The 23,935-nt window shown below is 50.3% G+C and overlaps 1 protein-coding gene across 2 annotated transcripts in view; it reads left to right on the top strand.

Moving 5' to 3' along the window:
- Positions 1-23,416, top strand: part of R3HDM4 (R3H domain containing 4) — a 32,556-nt gene extending 9,140 nt beyond the window's left edge. Inside the window, exons 2-8 of one of the 2 annotated variants that reach the window (XM_073323707.1) lie at positions 4,149-4,303; positions 5,446-5,564; positions 13,600-13,723; positions 14,392-14,477; positions 17,231-17,316; positions 18,157-18,212; positions 19,978-23,416. In XM_073323707.1, coding sequence (XP_073179808.1) covers positions 4,149-4,303; positions 5,446-5,564; positions 13,600-13,723; positions 14,392-14,477; positions 17,231-17,316; positions 18,157-18,212; positions 19,978-20,081 — 730 coding nt within the window. In that variant the 3' untranslated portion in view covers positions 20,082-23,416. Of the gene's footprint in view, positions 1-4,148; positions 4,304-5,430; positions 5,565-13,599; positions 13,724-14,391; positions 14,478-17,230; positions 17,317-18,156; positions 18,213-19,977 lie in introns of both variants that reach the window. The other variant, XM_073323705.1, reaches the window with a different exon arrangement.
- Positions 23,417-23,935: the final 519 nt, after the last annotated feature.

Raw genomic sequence — 23,935 nt, 5'->3', positions numbered from 1 at the left:
ATGCCCAGTGGCCCCACCCTTGGCCTGGAGCCCTGAATTTTTCCCTCCCCACTCCCCAGCCCTGCTGAGCCCTGGAGTTTTTATAGCATGTTGAGGGGGGCCTCAGAACAAAAAGGGTTGAGAACCCCTGCTTTTAACCGTCTTAATTTAAATGGAACAAACACAGAAACAGTTTCCTTAACTTGTCAAGTCTTTTTTTTTTAAGCTTTCCCTTCATTTTTTTAGTAGTTTACGTTTAAAATAGTACAGTGCTGTATTTTGCTTTGCTGCCTGATTGCGTACTTCCAGTTCCAAACGAGGTGTGTGGTTCACCGGTCAGTTCGTAACACCGGGTGTTTGTAACTCTGAGGTTCTACTGTACCTGGGATGTTATAAATAATACAAACAAAATGAAACCGTTAGCCAGAGGCCCCAGCGTACAGCTTAAACTGGGCAGACAAAATAGTCCCAGAAAGGGATTGGCAAGGAGAGATCTCAGTGGATCAAAGCTGGGTTAGTTGGAGTTCAGTAACACCCAAACAAGGGCCACGTGAGAGACCATCACTGCCCCAAAGAGTTTAGGGTGGAATCCTGGATCCACTGACATCCATAGCAAAAAACTCCTGTTGACTTCAGTGGGTGCAGCATTTTCACAGCCTAAATAGGCAAGACAGACGAAGGGTGGGAGGGGGGACCAGGGTGGTGCCTTGCCCAAGGTCACACAGTGAGTCAGTGGCAGAGCCAGGAATTGAATAATCCTTTTTTTATGCATTGCTTCACATCAGTAGATCTCAAAGTGCCTTACGCAGGAAGACCACCATTTTACAGGTGCAGAAACTGAGGCACATATCTGACGTGACTCCTGCAGCAGGCCAATGGCAGAGCCTAGGTGTAAAACCCAGGTCTCCTGATTCCCAGTCCAGTGCTCTATCCACTAGTTCAGAGAATAGGCCTCAAAGGCAGCTTCAGTGGGACTCTCGTGGCTCTATTGCAGGAAGGTAGTCCTAGAACCAAGGGGGTTCCTGCCCTTGGCCTGATGAGGATGAGTAAAAAGACGACTGCCGGCTACCTTGGAGAGATGTGGGGAGAGACGATCTCTGATCTGCAGTACTCCAGGCTGAGGATATAGATTTAAAGTGAGCATGAACTTTGGCCCCAAGCACCATAATGTTGTGACTCACCTGGCTGATGCTGCGTGGGTGCCCTTGTGATCATCCCCAGGTGCAAGGAAGGCCCCCGTTGGTCTGAAGAGCAGGACCTCAATGACACAAAGCTGGGTGTAGTAACTGGAGGAAACAGCATTGGAGGGGGTGGGGGTGGGAGTACTGGTGGTCCTCTGCTCCTGTAAGCTTGCAAACTAGTCTCTGTTTAAAGAGACAATTGAAATGTAGTTAGTTTCAAACAATTAAAAAAAAAGTTTCAGCGCCCCCGGTCCTTCTGCCAGTTTTTTTTGTTTGTTTTTTTTTACAGCTGTGCAATTTTCTAATTTTTTTTTTAAATGTGTGTCTCCTGTTGCTGTGTGGAAACCCACACAAACCAAAGGGGAAACAAACAGTGAAACTGATTGCGCACAATGTGCTGCCAGACACAGAGATATTGAGGGGGTGAGGTGGGGGGTGGGGAATAGGGAAACATCTTAAATTAAGTTGATCTTGGGTGTTAATTGTAACAGTTGCAGGTTTTAAAAAATAATCAGATGGAAAGTTTTGTGCTCTTAAAGAAAAACAGTCAACTTAAATCTTCAGTGAACACCTCTTAAATTCATGCTTGGGTTTAATATTTATCAAGAGGTTCAGCTAGACCAGGGGTAGTCAGTAGATGGACTGTGGGCCAAATCTGGACTGCCAGATGCTTTAGAACAGACCTTGAAATCTTTTTATTTACTTGTTATGATCATTATTTTGTTGTTCTCTCTGGGGTCTGGTCCTTGACTATACCTTGACCAAGAAATCTGGACCTTGACAAAAAATAACTACCTCAGAGCTAGACCGTGTCTGTATCTGTGCATAATATAAAAACCCTGGCCTTGAAAATGGATTTATATGATCAATAAAAGCAAAGCAGCCTGTAGTGTGTGAATACATCAAAGCTGGGTCTTTTTCTTTCGCTATTTGGGTGCTTATTGCAATAATGCTTGTTATTGGCAAACAGCCCAGGTAGATGTAGATGGAATCATTTTGCTCTGTATCAAAGAGGGCAGTAGCAAGTGAGTATCTCATTCATTTATCAGTTGTATTCACTTTGAAGGTCAAGTAGTTCTGTTTCCCTGCTCGGCCTTTTATACACTAATTTCAGGTTGCTCTGCAGGCAAGGTATTCAGCTTGTAGCTTTATCTCTAAATGGGTTTCCTGTACTTTCCAGATGTGCATGCTTTCTCTCGTGACTTTTCTATAGGGGTTAGGATAACGTTGCCACCAACAGAGTTACCACCTCAGAGTTACGAACGCCAGCGTTACAAACCGACCCGTCAACCACACACCTCGTTTGGAACTGGAAGTACGCAATCAGGCGGGAGCAGCGGAGATAAACAAAAAGAGCAGAGACAGTACAGTACGGTGTTAATTGTAAACTAAAAATAAGGGAAAGTTTAAAAAAAAATTTTTGGCAAGGTGAGGAAACTGTTTCTGTGTGTGTTTCATTTAAATTAAGATGGTTAAAAGCAGCATTTTTCTTCTGCAGAGTAAAGTTTCAAAGCCGTATTAAGTCAATGTTCAGTTGTAACCTTTTGAAAGAACAACCATAATGTTTTGTTCAGAGTTATGAACATATCAGAGTTACTAACCACCTCCACTCCCATTTTAGATCGGGGGAGAAAATCTGGGATCTTGGGTTCTGTTCCTAGCTCTGCTTCGTGAAATTGGACAAATCACATACGACTTGTGTGTTTAGACAAGGGCTACCGCTTTAACTACAGTGATACAGTTCAAGCTGCACAGCCTTGGTGTGGACACAGTTATACCAGTATAAAGGTGCCTTATACCAGCATAGCTTATTCCCCTTCCCTGACAGGAACAACATATACTGGTATAAGGCATCTTGATACAGCAACACTAGGGCTTTTGTCCAGGTATAACTATTTTGGTGAAAAATGACACCCCAACCAAAATAGTTATGCCAGTGCAAAACTTCCAGAGCTGGCCTAAAGTGCTCTATGTGGCTGGTTTTTTTTAAATCTCTCAAATTGAGACCATGGTACTTACCTTTTCTAAAGTGCTTTGAGATCCTTGCCTAAGTGCAGAGGGTCAGCGGCTATGGTTGATGCCCCCTGGAATGTTGCTAGAAGAAGTGTAAGTCAGGGTTTGATGTAGTCACCCCTTACTGGAGGGAGCTGTCTCACTTCATCCACGCTCATGCATCGCACCAGGGAACATTGAGAAATCACCAAGCCCAAGTCTCCTTTCATGCTTACATAAATCCCAGTTGAATTCCTCTAGATTTGCACTGGTGTAGCAGAACAAAACACGTCCCTCTGGGGATCGCTCCACTTGCTGGTTGTGGAGGCTTGCCTGCCCAGGTCTAGCCCCCATATGAGCACATTCTCTAACCTGGCATCTGAGTGCGCTCATTGCTCTGTTTTAACAGAGTCTATGGGTGTCTGAGAATCTGGGCCGCCAGATGGAATTTTTCTTCATTCTGCCGAGAACCAGACTGTCTATTTACTTGCATGTTGGCAGTGTTAATTAAGCATCAAATCTTGTTGTTACTACATGGCCACTGAAGCAATCTAATCAAGTTGGGTTTTGAAGCCTGAAGAACGGAGGTGGTTGTTTTGGGAGTCTTTTAACTGTGACGTCGGGTGAACTTGTCATTGACTGGCACAAAGCCTGATGAGAATAGGTGTTATCTGGGCTTTCCTCTGCTGGGCTTCTCCTCTGCTTAGCTCTGCTGATGCATCTCAGTCCTGACCTCTACCCCCGTCCTGGGTTCCCCATTCAGAGCTCTCGTGCTGGCCCACAGTCCTGACCTGCAGGTCCACTGCTATTCCAGCCCTGGGCTCTCCAGACACAGCTGATCCGATCCTCAAGGCTGCCCTGCAGTCCCCTCTTCTTACTATTCCTGTCCTAGGTCCCCAGAACCTTTCAGCTGGGCCAGCCTGTGGTGGTCTCAGGATCTGAACAGAGCCCTTGGCAGGTGACACCTCTCACCGTGTGTTCTCTGTGCCTCTGTAGGAGGATTGAAGACTGCCTGCCTCCTCTGGGGAGCTCCCCATCCAAGAGGTTCTCCCCCTCCAAACGGAAGCAGTACTACGTTAACCAGGCCATCCGCAACTCCGACCTCATCCCAAAGGCCAAGGGGCGCAAGAGCCTTCAGAGGCTGGAGAACAGTAAGGAGCAAGCCCTTTTGTGCTTCATGCAGCCTCCTCCCCCTAAGCACTAAGCAATCTCTTACCCCTGGGGTAGTCCGGTCTGTTTCCTTGGGAGCTGCTTGCAGCATGAGGGATGGCTCATGGTGAGTGAGGCTGGTGGAATCCGGCCCTGCCTGCACTTGCTCATCGCCAGGCTGTGTGCCAGGTACATAACTGAGATAGCTTGAAGCTAGTCACTGCAGAGGTGACTGCGCGGAGCCCTCTGGACAAACAGGCCAAGGCTTTCACAGGTGTCAAGTGCCTTTTGGGGTGGTGGGGTTGGGTACTCAACTTGAGAACTTTTAAAGAGGCCTGACTTCCAGAAGTGCTGAGCATCCACCCTATGAAACCAAGCTCCATTTAAGGTGTGTCAGATTGCATGGTCACCTGTGCAAACCTTGGCCAATGTGCTGCTGCTGATTTAAAATGTCCCCTAATATATTTCCCTCTGATCTCCGCCCCTCTGTCTTCAGACTCTGCCCCTCCTGATGTATTTTCCTGTAGATTTTGCCCCTCTGTTTAATGACTTCCAAGACGCTATCTTGACTAGTCAGCTAGCGATGGGTTTGCATGATGCGGTGGTGTGAAGCTGATCCAGTTCTGCCCAGCTGTGGAGTGAGTGATCTTACCTGATGTGAGATCTGGTGGGGAGTAATGGGATGAAACTGAGGAAATCTCAGGAGAGGACAAGTTCAGAGTGGTCTGAGCTGTTCGAGGGAAGAACAGTCTCCCAGAGGACATGGTGGAGGCTCCAAACCTGGTTGGGACAGCTCCGGGAAATGTACTGTAGGGAACAATCCCGTATTGGGATTTGATGACTTTGAGTCTGTCATGTTGAATGTTTGATCCTTGATTTGGGAGGATGGGAAGGGGCTAAAAACAATTCCTGCTTATGTTTCCAGTGCAGGGCATGGCTCCTGGGTAGCTCTCCTTCCCCATTCCCCTTCTTTGTCCTGCCCAGCCCTAGCTCTGGTGCAGGTGTGTCTCTTGCTTTGTGTCAGCATTAGATCTCCAGGCTGGGACTCAAGCTGGAGTCACTCCCAATAATCAGAAACCCTCTTGCTGAGAGCCGCTCTGCCTGGAGCTTCCGCTCCTTGTTTCTAAAGGGCTCTGTTTCCTAGCTCGGTACCTGATGACTCTGCTGGAGCGGGACGAAAGTGGGAATGATGATGGGGAACTCACTCACTCTGCTGCCCCAAGCATCTTCACAGAGGCCTGCAACAACGAGACGTACATGGAGGTAGGTGTCGGGGGTGATCGTACCCGCTTCAGGCTCACGCTGGGAAACCTGGGCATAAAGTGTCCAGTAACAGTAACGGCGCTGTAGGAACATTGGCTAACACTCAGCCTCCCGGTGCTGTAAGGAGGTGACTTGGCCAGGACTGCGCAGTGAGTCTGTGTCGGAGCCAGGAACAACACTTAGGAGCTCCTCGTTCCCAGCCTTGAGCTCAGCCCACTAGTCCATGCTGCCAGGGGGTCTAGCTGGTTGGAAAGTGATGAAGACTGGGTCCTCAAGGTTCTTTTAACCTCCCTGAAGCACTTCCATCCTGCCCTTCCCAGGGCACCTCATGGGCTCCTGAGTGGGGCGGGAGCCTTCGCTTCATATGCAATTAGCAAGCGCGTCTGAGAGCCAAGTGCTGGCATGCAAATTAAGCACAATTCCTCATGCACCCTCCTTTGCCTTGGGCTGTGCGACTTCTCCAGGCAAAGCTGGCACGCATGGAAAGATTGGTGCTCCCTTGGCTTTCAGGGGTCTTCCGTTTACTTGGGCTTCCTGTGGCTGGAGCAAGGCTCCGTATCCTCCCTCAAAAGCAGCGGAAATCCCTACCAGGAGACCTTTGGGCCAGACAATTGCAAACTCCTCTGCCTGGGGGAAGAGCTGTGATGTGCCTTCTCAGGCTTCCCTTGGGCAGGGGCCTTGGAGATGATCTCTAAAGTCCAAGCTCCTGGCTGTCCTATGACGGGTCTATCCTGGGGTGATCACTGGAGTATTTATAGATGGGGATGGGAGGCCATGTCTTCATGCACACTGGAGTCCCTTTTCTGTCCAGAAACAGCCTCCAGCTGATGGGACGGCAGGAGGGGGTGGGTTGACGTTGCAACAGCTAAGAAGCCAATTCCCTGGTCTATTTTTGGGGGTCAAAGGGTGGGAGGCAAGTTCTCTGGGGTGATGTAGACAGTGTGGCACATTGCCAAGCTCCCCGTCCATGGGCCCGTCGCAGCTGCAGGCGTGGCCTGTGCCAGGAAACCCTCAAGAGCCTGCACAATGAGCTGAACGGGGGGGGGCTCGCCCCAGCAGAACCGTTAGCTAGCTAACGCAATGGCTTCCTCCGTTAAGGCAGTGAAATTGAGAGAGCTGTGAAGAAACTCAGCGTTTTAATGCTTGCTATTGACTCGCCCGGTCAGTGATGGTTTCTGTCTGCCTTCCTGCCCCCTGGGGCTGTATGACAAGCAGATGCTGCAGGGGCATCATTTGAGAAGCTCACTTAATAGAGGGCAGCTTTTGTTGGTCTCTCATCCCGGGAAAGCTAGAATCATTCCTCTGTGAGGAGATTAAATGGGTAATTAACTGGGGGAAGGACTTCAGTGGCCAGGGCTTGGAGTAGGACGTCGTAATGAGCTGTTATGCCCATCACCTGCTTCACTGACTTAACCGCCCGGGATGCCCATTCATACCAGGTGCCTTGGGAGGGAGCGTGTCCTGCGAGGAACATTCTTCAGCGTCTCCAGCCCTGGCATTTGAGACCTTCCCCAGGTGTGTGAGGCAGCCAATATGCGGGTGACGGCTGGAAACAAAAACAGCTGGTAGAATGTTGCTGTCCATGCTCTGCCTGGTGAATGGTCACACCAGGTAAAGCCTTGGTGTGCCCAGCAAGTTGCCCGAGTTCATAGTGGAACTTGCGGTGTTTTAGTGGCACTGCATCCCAACATGCAACGCTCCATCTAGGTCTGCAGAGACCATCTCTCCTGCACGGTGAAAACCACCTTCTGCTCCCTTGTCGGTCTTTTTCTGGTCTGTAGTCGGACCAAACTTTAAAAATCATGTGGCAGGCTAATGTCCTGACTTGGAGGCTGCCTGTGGATGGAGCAGAGATACTGAGGCTTTGTGCATAGGAGCAAAAACTCCAGCGCCAAACTAGTTCCTGCTCAGGGTCTGGCTCAAAGGAGCTGTCAGTTTCAGGAAGCTCTCTATCAAAGCAAGCAGCACTTCCTGCTAAACAGGTGCTTGCTAAATCAAGGCTTGCCTCGTCTGGCCCTTCTCCATGCCACTTTTGACACTTGCAGCATCAGACAACTTGCTTCGTGCCTGATGTTTAACCCTGTGTGACCTGCAGTGCGCTGTCACTTCCATCAAAACAGGTCTCTTGCCAAACCTTCATCCTGCCGTTGGCTGGACAAGATGTAGCCATCTGCTTTGTAACAAGAAGTTTGGAAAGGTTTTCTTCTCTCTCCTATCTTAGATGTTTAGGCTTTTAACATTGCATGCGAACAGAGGCAGCTCCCAGGGGAGTGTCGGAAGGTGTAGCTGCGGACTCTGGGGTTGGAGGTAGCGGGACTTAGTGAGTGGCGTTTCGTCTGTCTGAAGTCTGAGTGGTGATGAGGGGCAGGGCAGAGCTGAGCTAAGCAGGGAGACTTGGCATAAAGTCACTTGAGCCATGAATGGAAGCACCTAACAGGACAGTTGCAGAGAGAGTTGTGAGAGGCGCTCTCCCAGGTGCAGCTCTACATGCTATTTTTAGGTGGCCAGCGTAAACACGTGGTAGTGACCTGCTACAGATGTCATGTTTTCTTTCCTGCCTGAAGCCGGAAGGGACTTCCTGGGCAAGTTGGTGGCTGTGCCGGAGGAGAAAATTCTTAGATTGGAGGGGCAAGTAGAGACGCTACTGAAAATCAGAAGCTGAGGAGCTCCTAGACAGCCAGGCTCAGGAAACATCAGTACTCCAGGTTCAAGGAAGAAAGGAGCTGGCCACCAAGCAGTCAGAGACCGAGCAATATGTAATCACCAGAGGCAAGAGGTCACAGTGGCATTCTACACAGCTGGGGTTAGATGAGGATGGGCAAGCTTGGACCACCAGAGCAGAGGACCAAGAGGAATTCCATGCTGCTAAAAGTTGTCAATCAATGTCAGGTCCTTAACATGGAAACTGAAGAAAATCTCAAGATCCAGCCGGCCCCAAGGAATGGAGAAATGTACAGGACACACGTGTGGATGGCAGCTTAGACCAACCTGTCAGAAAAATCAAGCTTGTCGACAAAGTTCTCCAAAGGTCTGAGGAAGACAGATTATCTTTGCTGGGGATTCAATGCTCAGAAGAATCAGAACAACATTTTGCAAGGGACGAGCAGAAACCAGAATGGTGTGCTGCCTTCCTGGAGCCAAGCCCTGAGATGTCTCTCTAAGGCTGGATCGGATTTGGAACTCTGTGGAAAAGGAACCATTGGTGCTGGTTCATAGAGGCACTCATGATACCGTGTTGTGAGAGATCTCCCTGATAGAAGATGTCTTCAGGGAACTTGGAAGCGTGCTGAAGAAGAGGAGTGTCCAAGTGATCTTCTCAAAAATCCCAGAAACAAAGGAGAAGGCAAGGCAGAAGATGCTGGAAGTGAACTGCTGGTTAGGTAAATGGTGTATGGTTTTGTGGAACATTGGACCACCTTCTATTGGAAGAGGGGGCTGTATAGTTTGCATGGCCTCTATCTTGGTAGAAGAGGAACTGATTTTCTCAGGCACAGGCTGGCTTGAATGGTCAGGAGGGCATTAAACTGCTAACAAACAGGGAGAGTAAAAAGGTGGGAAGATACAAGCATCATTTAGTACAGAATCAGGATGCCGAGGACAAAAATTAATCAAGGGACCAAAGGACATGAAGAGAAGAAATTATTTAATTGCCTGTACACCAATGCTAGGAGCCTGGGTAACAAACAAGAGGAATTGAAGTAGCTTATTCAGGAGCATACATTTGATCTAGATGGCATGACTGAAACCTTGTGGGATGAGTCCCAGGAGTAGAATGTTAAAATCAATGGTTCTAACCTATTTAGGAAGGATCAAGAGGGCAAAAAAGGGAGAGTGCACTCTGTCAAAAATGGCATTACCTGTTTTTGAGTTGCTGATAACGTGGAAGAAAACGATGTTGAATGTTTATGGATCAGTGTCTAACAGATAAAGCACCAGGTATGGTATTAGTTGGTGTTTGGTACAGATCACCAAATCACACTAGGGAGCAGGATGACCATCTCCTTATGCACCTCCCTATAACGTGTGTGTGTGTGTGTCGGGGAAAACTACGTGATCATGGGGGATTCAGTTTGAGTGACTCAAGCTGGATATCTCATGCTGTCAGTACTAAACCATCTGTGACATTTCTAAATATTATTGATAACCATTTCCTAACTCATAAAGTGTTGCATCCAGCTGGGGGGAATTCTACATTAGACTCCATCTTGACAGATCACAGAATTAAAAATTAATGGTAGCTTAAGTACAAGTGATCATGACTTGTTTAAAATGTGCAAACGGAATAAAGTCCAGACCATCAGTATATATATTTGGTGCTTTAAAAGATGCAGTTTCACAATGTGGAAGACAATTATGAGCCCAGTCATCTCCGAGGAAGAATTTAATAAAAAAAGAGTGAGTGATAATTGGAAATTGCTTAGGAAAATTTTACTAGATGCCCCAAAAGCCACAATCGAAGAAGGCTATATTGGTTAAAAACCCAGCTTGATTTAAAGGGGAGATGAAGGCAACTATAAAAAATTTAAAAATAAAATAAAAAATGAAAGGTTGATAGTAAAAAATATAAATCAGAAGCTAAGAATGGTAGAAAATTGATAAGGGAAGCAAAGGGACAAAAGGAGAAATATATGGCCAGCAGAATTAAGGACAATAAGAAGGAGTTGTTTAAGTATATTAGTAACAAAAAGAATCCTAACAATGATATTGGTTCATTATTAGATGGAACTGGTAGAATTGTCAATAATAAAGCAGAAGTGTTCAATAAATATTTCTGTTCTGTATTTGGGGGAGGGGGGTCCTCTCCTATGATAACACTCTTTCCATTCCACTAGTATCTCAAGAGGATGTTAAAGAACAGCTACTAAAGTTAGGTATCTTAAAAATCAGCAGGTCCAGATAACTTGCATTCAAGAGTTTTAAAAGAGCTGGTGAGGAGCTCTCTGGACTGTTAATATTGATTTTTTTTCAAAAAGTCTTGGAACACTGGGGAAGTTCCAGAAGACTAGAATATTTAAAAAGGGTAAATGGGATGACCTAGGTAATGATAGGCCTGTCAGTAGGATATTGATCCAGGGCAACATAACGCAGCAGCTAATACAGGACTTGATTTATTAAAGAATTAAAGGAGGGTAGTATAACTAAAGCCATTCAATATGGGTTTATGGAAGACAGATCCCCTCAAATTAACTTTTTTTTTTGAAGTTACAAGTTTGGATGATAAAGGTAATAGTGTTGATGTAATACTTAGACTTCTGTAAGACATTTGACTTAGTACTGCACTACGTTTTTATTAAAAAAAAGAAAACTAGAAAGATATCAAATTTAACACGGCACACATGAAGTGGATTAAAAGCTGGCTAACTGATAGATCTTAAAATGTAACTGTAAACTTTGAATCTTGATTGAACAGGTGCATTTCTAGTAGGATTCTGCAGGGATCTGTTCTTGGTCCTGCGTGGTTTAACATTTTGATGAATAACCTGGAAGAAATTGTAAAATCCTCTCTGAACGTTTGCAGGTGACACACAAATTGGGGGAGTGGTAAGTAATGAAGAGGACAGGTCACTGATACAGAGCAGTCTGAATAGCTTAGCAAGCTGGGCCCAAGCAAACAATATGCATTTTTAATATGGCTAGATGCAAAGGTATACATCTAGGAACAAAGAACGCAGGCCATATTTCCTGGACGGGGGACTCTCTCCTGGGAAGCAGAGACTCTGAGAAAGATTGTGGGGGGGATGTGGATAATCAGCTGAACGTGAGCTCCTCATGCAACTCTATATCCAAAAGGGCTAATACCATCCTGGGATGCATAAAGAGGGGAGCAGAGATGTTAGTTTACCTCTGTATTTGGCACTGGTGCAACCTCTGCTAGAATGCTGTGTCCAGCTGTGGTGTCCCTAATTTTAGAAGAGCGTTGACAAGCTGGGGAGGGTTCAGAGAAGAGCCATGAGATGGATTAAAGGATTAGAAAACACGCTGTATAATGACAGGCTCCAGGAGCTCGATCCATTTAGCTGAACAAAGAGAAGGTTCAAGGGTGACTTGATCCTCAGTCTATAAGTACCTACATGGGGATGTAACGGGGCACGACTCACCCCTGCGGTGCCTCCTGCTGGCTGTCTGGGAATTATCTCTTTTTACCAGCTCAGGAGCACCCTCTGCCGGTGTCTCGCCATCGCTGGCCCCTGTGTCCCTCCCAGACACTGGTGCCCTTTTACCTGGGGTGCTGCCCCTTCAGGCAATACCCCACAGATCTGGGTCTCCCCTCCCCAGGGAACCCCCCACCTTCTATCCCCACCTTACCGCAGCCTATGGACTACTGCCAGTCCCCATCTAGCCCCCTTTCACTGGGGTCAACTGCAGTCTGTATAAGCCAGTCGTCATAGGCAAGAGGGGTTTGGACCCGGCTGCCTCTGCTTACCCTTGGGCTGCCCTGTTGCAACCCCAGTACCCTCTTTTAGGCCGTCTGCCAGGCCTGCAGCCTGGGGCTTTTCCAGTCTGGAGCCTCCCAGCTCCTCTGGCCTTCCCCAGCACTGCCTCACCTCAGGTACCCTGGTACGCTCCCCAGCAGCGAGGCCCATCTCCCTCCACAGCTAGAGGAGACTCTGTGTGCTCCTGGCCCACTGTCCTCTTATAAGGGCCAGCTGCCGCCTGACTGGCGCATGGCCCCCAGCTGAGGCTGCTTCTCCCAATCAGCCCCGCTTTTCCTTCCCTGCCACAGCCCTCTCCCCGGGCTGTTTTAAGCCTTTTAAGGCAGGAGCAGGTGACCACCCTGCTACAGGGGAACAAATATTTAATAATGGGCTCTTCAAGCTAGCAGAGAAAAGTGTAACAGGATCCACTGGCTGGAAGTTGTAGCTAGACACATTCAGACTGGAAATGAGGTGTAAATTTTTAATGGTGAGAATAATTAATTGTTGGAACAGTTTATGCAGGATTGTGGTGGATTTTTTACCACTGACAATTTTTAAATCAAGATGAGATGTTTTTCTAAAAGCTCTGCTCTAGGAGTTATTTTGGGGGAGTTCTCTGGCCTGTGTTATACAGTAGGTCAGACTAGATGATAACAATGGTCCCTTCTGGCCTTGGAATCTGACCAATAGAATAGAGCATCACCTTGCTCGTGTGTGCTTTTTAAGGCAGAGAAAGCTGATCTCTCCCCAGCTTATCTAAGATCCAGGGGCAGGGCTGGTGCTGTGAGTGCAGGACTGAAACCAGTAATAAACCCAGTATGCCTGTAACCTTTTATGATCAAAGTGTGGTGTGGGTTAGAAAGACTAATTAGCCTTTAGCTCTGAGATCAGTTGGATTTCATAAATGGCACCATCATTTCAGCACTCATCACATTCATTTAAAAAACCCATTAATAGGTTGGGTCCAAAAAAGACAGCAAACCTGCATTTCCTGCCCCTGAAACAATCTGGTGATCAGTGAACCGCTTGACCCAGACAGATGCATCTTGCGGAGAGTCCTGGAATATTCCAGGGGCCAGAGGAGCAAAGTCCAAAGCCCGTTCTGAGAATATCCTGCCACAGGTTCCAGCGCTTTCAGCCCCAGGACCTGACAGCAAAACCTCCTGGAGGGGGATCACTGCCACACCAGGGCCGTGCAGAATTTCTTGGATCAGAACTAACACCTTGAGCTGCTCCCAGAATGAATAAGTATCAAGTTCAGAGCCCTGGTGTTACGAGCTCCAAACTCTGATCCAGTATCTCTGATGCGAACTCAGGCATTGTTACAAAGGCAGGGCTAGGCAGGCAAGGCTCTTCCTGTCAAGTAGTCTGTTCATCTCTGTTCCTTGCAGGCTGTGGATTTTCTAGGCTGCCCGAGGACTTCACTGAACAGATTGGCCCCATCTGACAAGCTCCAAGGTCTGTGGGGGTTGGCTAGAGAGGCCGTAATTTATCCAAGTTTCAGGTGGTGCCAGGAGACCACGGCGTTGCATGTACCTGAAGTGGCCGAGTTCTGGTGACTGAATTGGAGTCCCCTGCACACATCTACACTGAAATTGTGGTGTGACTTCCCTTCGCAGATCTGGAATGACTTCATGAACCGGTCTGGGGAGGAACAGGAGCGGGTCCTGCTCTACCTAGAGGAAGAGGCCAAGAAGAAGCACAAGAGGAAGCTCCCTGTTAAAGCAGAGGACACGTGGAAAGGTACCGAGAGGGGAAGGAAAGGCTGGACAGGGGTGACTTTGAATCTTGAAGTGGGTGTTACGTTCCCGGGCATCACCTTGCTGCCCCATCACTCTGTGCCAGAGAAGCGTGACAACCTGCCCTCTCTGCTAAAAGAATCAGCAGGGACCTAGTTAATATTGAGCCTCAGTTTATCAGGTATGTCTGCCCGGACCCCACAGAGGTGAGAGGGGGCAGGTCATGCCACCCGGAGCTATGGGGGTAAGTTCATCCCTGTGCTGGTGCTGAGGCTGGTTCAGGACAGGGGGGAAGCAACTTGTGTCTCCCTGATTCCAGGCGTACGGGGCTTGCAGCTGCAGGGAATCACTGGGGTGACTGGCACAGCGTGCCTCTTCCTGTTCCAGATCCCTCTTGGCCAAGCTGCCCTCGGCATGCCCCTCCACTGGTGGGGAAGGTTGCTGCCTCTTGTGCCCTTCACATGCTAAGAAGAGAAGATGCCTGGCTGACATCCCCACTGGGGCAGAGTTATGGTGACTTGTGCACCTTGTTTGAGGAGTGCGACCTTCACTCTGCATTTGCCTGGTTTCTCCAACATTCATTCAAGTCCCTGGCTTGCGGCTACAGCTGTCTCATCCCTGAACAACACTGGGAATGCCGATTCTTTAAATCTGTTTCTTTGTTTCCTCCAGAGCATCCTGCTTACACGCCGAAAGAATGTTTCCAGCGCATCAGCCGCCGGCTTCGCACCACGCTGAGACGAGGCAGGATCCCCATGGTGAGACCCTGTCACGTCATTGGTCTGGTGACTGTCCAGGTGCCGGAAGCTCCCATCTAGAACTAGAAGTTTCCTATAGGGTCGGTAACCCACGTGCCCCTTCTATCCAGTGGGTGGAGCCAAGGCTTGTTCTGACTCTTCCTGATGCGGCTGCAGCTTGCTACACGAGGGTATCTCTACGCTGCAGCTGGCGGTGTGATTTGCAGCTCGTGTTCATGCACTTGCACTAGCTTCAATCTGGCCAGCTCGCTAAAAAGAGCAGTGAGGACGCGGTGGTGCCAGCCGCACAAGCAAGCAAGTATCCGGGGGGTGAGGTGGGCTTGCGCAGCCCAAGCCGCCCTGGCCTCGCTGCTATTTTTAGCAAGCTCGTTAGCTTAAGGCCAGCACAGGTACGTCACGAGCTGCAGATTGTGGATGCTGAAGATGCTGCAGTTGACACAGGAAGCTTGGGTTGAAGTTTCCACCCCGTACAGTTCATGGGAATCAGGTGTCGAAATCGCAGTGCACAGGGTGTGACCAGAGAAGTCTAGTCCGCTCAAGAACAGAGTGGTTCAGAGATTTTGGGAGTGGGGCAGGAGGGAAATGGAGCCTGTAATCTGTAGGTTGTGGGTTTTCAATGTGATCCGGGTCAGTAAGGACTGAATTCTTGTCATCTGCTGGCTGTTCAGTCCCTGGGGGCGGGGGCTAGAGGGTCGAGTGTCTCTAGGTCTCCAGCTAGCTCCTGGTGTGTCCACATCACACAAATCACAGCTGCCCTCCCTTTATTAATAAACTTCGGCAGGGGGAAAACCAAGGAACCAGTGGGGCACTGAGACAGCACCAGCCTCCTCCATAGAGGCGGCCTCTCCACATTGGGTTGAGGGGCGCTGGCAGGCCGCTGCGGGGAAGCTTGTTCTGCCCCAGCCTGTGCTGTTCCTATTCCGGAGATGGAGGATTTATCCCTCCAGGGCATCTGACGCCTTAGCCCTGGTTCGCGCCAGAGGATGACGTTGTCTCTGCGAGAGTTTGATGATCAAACATGAAGAAAGAAGGGAGCAAGGTCTGTAGGAAGGAGGTGGGGAAGGGAATGACATGAAGGATCCACAAGGGTATCTAGACTTTACCGGCTGGGTACACGCTCCCATCATGCACCTCCACTGATGGGAGGAAGACATTACGCTTGATCTGGTATGACCAGGCACATCATTAGGCATACACTGACAATTATCCCTTGTTACCGAAGGGCCCTTGGTCTCCGCTTCCTTTGATTTTGATTTTCAGTGCTATAATTTTCTTGGTCTGTTTTTCTGCTGCCTCTGTTCAGCACCTGCTTTTAAAAGCAGCTCCAGCTTGTGCCTGGCGTGGCTGCTCTGATTTGCTCTCCAATTGCACCAATCTTTGCCGCTAATTTCTTAGGTCACGGTGCTCCAAAGAGCTGTGCTGTAGCTCCTCGCTTATTATACTCGGGGGCAGGCGGGAGACAGGAAGCTAGAGTAACCTCCCGGAGGCCTTTTAGCTGCTGCTCCGTTGTTAACAGGAATGTAAATATTTTCTGGGAGAGACTGTTTAGGGGAAACACACCAGCGCTGAGGTTTCTTTTCACAAGCTCTGGAGCTGGGAGCTGCTGCTCCTGGATTCTTGCTTGCCTCATGCTGCAGAGAACGAGGTTCCCCCGTCCCATCCCCACCAAACACCCATCTGAATGATTTGTATTGCAGCAGAGCCTAGATGCCCCACTGGAGATCAGGAGCTCATTATGCTGGGCACTGGGCAAATACAGAGATTAAAGAGACTGAGGCTGCGGAGAGAAGTGACCTATCCAAGATCCTGCATGGATCAGTGGCAGAACTGAGAACAGAACCCAGGGGTCCTGATCCAATGCCCTGATTGGAATGATTTTCCCTCTCCATTGGTAACAGCTAAAGGCTGGTGCTTCACGTCCTACATCTTGATCCGTTGCTCTCAGTGGGTCTGGAAAGGCTTGCAGGAAGGCACTGTGACATGGCATGGCTTCTCACCAGCTTTCCATGCCCAGCATCCTTGTGATTGGGTTTATTGTCCAAACGTAAGCAAGTGAAACGGTCCCTCAGCCCAGCCTTTGTCCCAGGGTTTCACAGCCTCCCTCCCCAGGGGTCTCTGGTGATCCTGCTTCGTGCAGCTTTGCACTCCCAGCCAGCTCTGTTACTCTCCTGGAACAGCAGTTCCAGGGCAATCTTACTGGGCAGCTGGCCCCTTGTCCCATCACACCCCCTCTGACAGGCCATTATCACCCCTGCCTCCCCCCTTGAATTTGCTCATTTGGGCCCACCTGCCCTGACACCTGGGCCTGGTCTGCTGGGACTCGCTGATCTGCCACCCGCCAAGGAGTCAAATCTGAAATGCTACATTATATTTATTTTTTTCCCAAACCTGGCTCTGATTACAAAAGCAGAGATGTTCCTGAGGCCCGGTCCCTGTGACCAGCTGTGTGCATCAACTCCCTGCCTGCACAGGTGAGGCAGCAGAATGTGACTTCATGTAGGGAACACAAACCACGCAGGCATGGAAGCTTGCTGCCCAGGGGTATGGAAGACCCAATATCCTGGCAACCATCCACTTTGGAGGGAGATGTCTGGGATCTTGTGGCATTCTGTTTGCGGGTCGGCCTGTTGGCTGGCTCAGCTTTCTGGATGCATGCAGCTCCTAGCCTGCAGGTGGTGACCTGATGCTGGTTTCAAGCTTCCAAATAGCTTCTCAGCCATATTGTCACCCCCACTTGATTCTCATTTTTGCAGGGGACCCTGGAGTGTCTGGAGGAGGAGTTACTGGCCTTTTTCTCCGTCACCCCTCACTCTGTCTACACAGCAATGATGGACAATAGGTAATCCTTTTTCCTTGCTGCTGGGACGGCAGGACACCTTTGCTCCTGTCCCAGAGGAAGTGGGAGGAGGGAGGGTTTTGCATGGTGACTCCTGCTTGAGCTGGTTCCCGCTTAGTAATGAGGTCACTGGGTGTGTGTGATGGTCAATCTGTCAAGGTGTCAGGTACACAGGATCTTTGGGGCTGATCTTGCAGACTGCAGGCACGAACCAGACAGAGCTGCCCCACGAAGGGGCCTTTGACTCGAGTTCTTCGGAGATGCCTGTTGCAATGGACTTGTGGGGATCGGAGGCCTCTGCCTGCATCCCCTCGAACCCAGTCGTTTGCCTTCCATCCACCAAACGCGGGTATGTCCTCACTGCAAGAAAACGCCCGTGGCTGGCGCATGGCAGCTGACTCGCGTTCGGGAGGGCTCAGGCTGCTGGGCTATAAAATCGCAGTGTAGATGTCCAATCTTGGGCTGGAGCCCGGGCTGTGGGACCCTTCCCCCTCAGTAGTCCCAGAGCACAGGTTCTAGCCCAAGCCTGGCTGTCTCCACTGATTGTATAGCCCTGCGAGCCTGAGTCAGCTGATACAGGCCAGCCCCGGGTGTTTGACTGCAGTGTAGACATACCCCAAGAGTCGGATCTGATCTCAGATCGCTCGCTGGAGAGGGAATCAACCAACCCGTCCTCTTCAGAGAGAGATGGCCGGATTAGCTCCAGTCTCAGGTTATCAAGACCAATAGCTCGTTTGCCGCCGGGGGCCTAACGTGCTGTGAAGCTTCTGATCCCTGAGCTCTGATGGTGGAGTTTAAAGAACCACTTGTGACCAAAGCCCGGTTGGTTTGTTTTTGTTCCAGCTTTGAGCGGCTGCTGCTCCATGCCCTCTGCCAGTACATGGACCTCGTCTCTGCCAGTAAGAGCTTTGTTTTGGTTCTCTTCTCTCCATTGCTATCAAGCCTCTCCAGCTAAGCCCTCTTCCTCCCCACTCTTCTGTCACCCCTGCCCGCCTTCCACTGCAGCTCCCAGATAACTCTCACCACACGCTGCCAGCGTTTCCCCGTGGCTCTGGGAGCTGGGGAGTCAGGTGGGTTACCCTGGGAGATTGTTTGAAGGCTGCATGGGGCTGGGAGGCAGGAATTCCAGCATTGTAATCCCAGCTGTGCCAGTGAGGAGTCGTGCAGCCTGAGGTATCTTCCAGTGCCTAATTCCTGCCCCGCTAGGGTGCTGCCGGATTTGACTAGCTACTGTTTGTACAGCAGTTGGAAATGCAAGTTGCTGTCTCAAATGCTAAGCACCATTCTGTATGGCCAGTCCTCTTAGGGCCAGATCCTAAGAATCCAAACGCCAGGATGCAGCCCTTAATTACACAGCTCAATGAACTTCTTGCAACCCACTCGACTGTCCTGGGCTTTGCTTCCCTCCCATTGTGCGTCATTATTCCATGCACCCTCTGGCAAGGCCCAGGGGTGGGGAAAGGAAGGAATCTGTTCCCAAGCTGCAGTACTGATTACAGCTAGCGGGGTGTGCATTAGGGGAGATGGAGTTGGAGTGTGTTGGGTGGCATGTCTGGGCTGGGAACCCCATTCGCTCTGGCATGTTGGCAAGTCAGTGGGAGTTGCTGCTGCTTATACCGGGGCCGAGTTTGGCCCAGAGATTCGACATCCCACCGCAAGGCTGAGCCCTTGGGAGACGTCCTGCCGGCCCTAGAATTGATCTCGCTATCGGCTGCTGCTCTGGGTGAGCCGTTCACTGGGGAGTGAGCATGCTTCCGTCCTTCCACTTGTTCATCGGGAGGTTTGGCTCAGTGGGTTCAAAACAACCAGCTGTTCGCTTGGCCCAGTCAGTCTCTTGTTGCATCAGCCTTTGTCTGCGGCTCCCTTCCAGGCAGCGAGCTGGCCTGGCCACCAGAAGCCAGCAGGAGAGTGTCTGTCTGGAGGGTGTTATGGGCTGGAAGGGCATGCTGCGTGCGGTCTGTGTGTGAAGGGAGCTCACGGGCGAGGCTAACTTTTTGTGTTGGAAATGAGCACATACAAATCCTACTGGGAATACAGCACCTTGCAGCTGGGAGGCACAAGTGGTTTAGCAGCTCAGATGTGGGCCGGGCCAAGCAAGTCATATTATCATGCTGTGCCTCAGTTTTCCCATCATTAAAACATGGCTGATTCTACTTGCCTCTCTCTGGGCAGTGCTGTGAGAGGTCATTGTGGGATCTGCAAGCAGGTGTGCTCCTGCCCTGTTCTTAACCCAGTGCATGCAAACATTCCGGATCTGGCCCAAACTTACCTCCTCTTTGGGGCTTGCATTTATCAACTTGGCTGCCCAGCACCCTCAGGCGACTTTGAAAACGTCAACTTTAAGTAACCAAACACAAACCTCAACCCAAGAGTTCTCCTGAGTGTGGCTGTGGCTGGCAGTTTTCTCCAGGCAGGACACCACTGTCGGTGCCTCTGTGTTAGGTGCTCGTCTAGCTTATCCCCCCTGGATCGGAACTAATGAGACCCACCTGGTCTGATCGCTGGGGTGAGTGAGTAGAAGAGCACTTTATCTTTCTGTTTGGTCCCAGAATATGACCCCAGTTGCAGGCCCAAATCCTGTGGTCTTTGCTCTAACTGTGTGAGAGATGGAGGCATGATCTGGCTCCGAAAAAAGAACTCAGATTCCTTCCTCTCTCTGTCCAGGTTCTGACTTTGAAGGGAAACGCCAAATGAAAGTGAGCAACAAACACGGAGTCTTCCTGCCCCCAGAGTTACTGCTGTCCACCTACTTGGAGCAGATGAGCTGATAAGCCTGGAAGATATCCCACTCGGTGCTCTGAAGGCTTCTACGATCCCCAGATCTGCTATCCGTCCACTCAGTCCTCAGCGTACAAATGGGGTGTGTCCCCACCCTCTCCGACGATTCTCTGCACTTGTGCAATGGCCTAACTGGCGGGTGGGTTTGTGTGGAGTGGGTTAGATCGCCATCCCTTGTGCCCTGCTTCAAGACAGGAAGTCTTCCCTTGCCCATCGCTGAAGCTCTGCAGGCATCTCCCGCAGCTGCCACTGTCTCTTCCCCGTGTGGCACAAGCTTGGCAACACGTGGGTGTGACTTCCAGCTTCCTCCCCACCCCTGGGGTGCTCCTGGTTCCACCCAAGCCTTCTCCATACCGCTCCTGGTACCTGGTGGAGGGCACCATCTCTGCTCCTTGCAGGCGGGGGGGTCTGGCAGAGGCCTGCAAGCACCCCCCAGGAGGCCCACTCTGTCCGGAATGGAACCACCTATGGACAGCCCAAAACATCAACCTTTGTCATGCTCAAGTGTCCAACCCCTTCTCAAAGACATGTTCAGGACTGAGGACTCTGCCTCTCTTGAAGCCTTTGCCCTGGATGGGCAGAGTCCTGCGGGTGAGGGTGGTAGGAGCTGACTCCAGGGGTCTCCCCTGCTGCCTGTAGACTGGTGGGAGGTGAGGAAGCATCATCCCTGCAGGATTCCCTCCGAGGGCCCATCGACACTGTCAAATGCATATCAGCTGTTGTTGCAGCACTGTTCCCTCTTGTAGTGTAGATGGGATCTTGATTGTGTCTCTTCTGCCCCCCAAGCCATGTTCCGGATTCAGAATCCAGCCAGGTTCGGGGCGATGGTGAAAGTCCTGTTCTCATAAAATGGAAATGTGCTTTTATTGGTGCTGGGGAACAAGATCGCTCTTGAATAGTGGAGATGGGCCCTTCATCTCAGCCCCTTCGGGCCACATCCTGCCCTCATTTCTCTGACTCACTGGCCTCTTAGCTTGGCAGGGAGACTCCAGGACCTGCTGCAGCTGCCAGATATCACCACACTTATGGTGTGAGACCAGTCTGCCTAGCCCTGCCTTGGGTGTGGCGCTATCTCCCAGCAGTAGCTGCGCTCCCTGGAAGCTCATTTAAACACAAACAGCCTGTCCCTGGGTGCCTCTGGCTTCCCCCGGGGGTGAATTTGGAGCAGTATTTTTGTGACAAAACAGTTTCCTTTCGGTCTTAGCATTTCAGTGGCTCTGACCTTGCCGTTGAGCATCTGAATTGGTCTCCTTCCCCAGCTCAGTAAACACTTCAACAGGAGTCTAAAGCTTCAGCAGTGGCTGAAGTGCTTTGCCGAATCAGGACCTGAATGTCCAGCAGCTGCCTGGAACATATAACTTGTAAATTGCATTTCACAGACCAGGGAGGCAGGGGAAGTGTCTGGGGTCAATTACCACAGACTGCAACAGCCTGCTTTGGCTGGTGCCTAACCCTACTTCCACTCGCCACAGAGCGCTTTACAACATCGCAGGGTCAGCCCTGGATACAATCCAGTGGCATATAGGGGGTGTAGATCCCACCGAATGCATGCATTAGCACTTACCTAGCCTTGGCAAAGGAGGGAAATATCTGTGTGAAAAGCTCAAAGACGTGTCCAAGCAGGACTCAGCGCCCCCCTCCCCTGCTGGCTGCTTGGTTTTGGACTAGGGAGAGCGATCTGTTAGTTCTGACAGAAGCTCAGCGGAGAAGCTGTCCAGGGAGCCAGCCCTGAGTGGGAGTAACTAGCCCATTGTTTAGTGTCTCCGTGTAGATTGGCATTGAGCAAACAGCCCTCTGAAGCCAGATCGCTATTGTTTAAGCTTTGGTACAGTTATCAGTGAGACAGTAACACAAAGGTCTGGCTTTCTCTGCAGTGTGGGGGCCTTTTCTTAATATAATAGTGTGTCATTTATACAGATGTGTGTTGGTGATTGTGGAATCCAAGCCAGGGCCTTAGCAGTCCTGCCGCTCGCAAGCGTGGCTGGGTGGTCAGAGCTGAACATCACAGCTTGGGCCACCTGGGTCTGCCAGGGGTATCTGGCGCGGGGGGAGGGCAGGGGGAGTTTTATATCATGGCGCAATTTAAATGGCTCCGTTTCCAGCTCTCTAGTGCTGTAACGAGCCTGTTCGGATATGTGTGGTTTTTAATATGTATACTACGTGTTGGGGTTTTTCATTTGGTGCATATCAAGAGCTGCTCTCACCTGTACATAGCAGCTGGTTTAAAGGGATGGGCCAGGTTTGATTCTCCACCATCCCGCACTGCCTGTGTCTGATCAGCCCTGTGGGGAAACGCTCCTGTGTTGGGATTCTCTGCAGCTGTGAGCAGTAAAGAATCCCGACTGAGGCCCGCGCACTTGTACTCTCTGCACAGGTTCGGGGCTTGATTCTCCTCTCCGCTATAGTGCGGCTCCCTTGGTTTCACTGGAGTTACTCCTGACTTATATGGGTTAGTGACCAGAATTAGGCCCCCGGAGGGCAGGATCAGGCCCCTTTCCCCTCTTCTCGCTGAGCACCAGCGTAGCTCGTGAGTGAGGCTGTACACTGAGTGGGTGGAGAATCGGGCTCCGTTGACATCTCCTCTTCCCTTGTAAACCAGCTGGATGTAAAAAACTTTTTTCAGCAAAACAACCTCTCATCCTACAGTGGAGGACCCTTGATTTGCTTTGGACAGCAAGGCTCTCCTGGGTGTGGGTGGGGGTCTGTTCTAGCTGGACAATGCAGCATAGCGGACCGCAGCCCTTGACCTCCCATGGGTGCACTTTTGTGCGTGTCAAAGCCACGCACTATTCTGGGAGCTGCTCTGGGCAGAAAAGGCAAACTCCTGCCACAGTCCCTGCTCTGCTCTGCCCTGGGGCCTGGCGTCCCCTTCTGCCAGCTCTGCACACTGCCTCTCCAGCCCATGCTCCTGGTCTGGTGAGATGGCGCAAACCAAAGTGATCTTGGCCCGGACAGTGCCTCTGTGCAGCCCAGCACCCGATCAGGACCGTACTGCGGATTGTAACGTGGACATGGATGTTGTGTGTCGTGCTTCCGGGAATGGTTATCAATTTTTCTTTTTAATTGTGTCACTTGTACCTGCCAGCCCTAGCTCTTGCCTCTGTTGAAAGGACCGTCCCCTGTTCTCACCACAGCATTCACCTGCTGTGCCTGAGCAAATCCATGCGTGGACTGGTGACTGTGTGGTGTTGGTAATGCTTTAGCCTGCTGTAAACCAGAGGCCAAAACCGGGGCTTCTGCTGAAAGGGGAAAAAAACGATTCCTTGTGAGCTGACTCAGCTGGGGAAGGTATGTGCACAAGGACAATAAATCATGGTGCTCCGGAGTCATCTGTCTGCTCGTGTGTCGCGTCATAGCGATCGCCCTCTGTCCAAGCCAGGGCTTGAGGGTGGTATTGTTAGCAAGAGGTGTAGGACGCTAAGGGTTTGTCTACACAAGCACTTTTGTCGGTGAAGGGTGTGGAAAAAGCACGTGGTGTGGACAGCGCTGTGTTGGCAGGAGACCCTCGTTGAGGTGTGATTTAATTACGCCGGTGGGAGAGCTTTCTCCCATCAGCCTATATCGGCTACACAGGAGGCCTTACAGCGGTACGGCTGTGCCGCTGTGTGGTCCATAGTGAAGACCTGGCCTAATGGAATATCCCGTCGTGCTCAGACGTGAGGCAATTAACTTGTGAATCATCCTAACTGGAAGAAACTCCAGGGCTTCTGATGTAGCACTGCCAGCTGCCACCACCCGCTGAGTTTAAATCCACTTAGCAGGCTGGGTGTTGTGAAACTGACAGTGATTGAAAATATAATTTACACCTATCTACTATGTATTATGGAGCTTTGTTCTCCATAAT

This window comes from Lepidochelys kempii, chromosome 25, assembly GCF_965140265.1.
Source record: "Lepidochelys kempii isolate rLepKem1 chromosome 25, rLepKem1.hap2, whole genome shotgun sequence".
Classification (NCBI taxonomy): Eukaryota; Metazoa; Chordata; order Testudines; family Cheloniidae; genus Lepidochelys; species Lepidochelys kempii.
The sequence above is the reverse complement of the archived record's forward strand: the minus strand, read 5'-3'. Positions and strand labels throughout refer to the sequence as shown.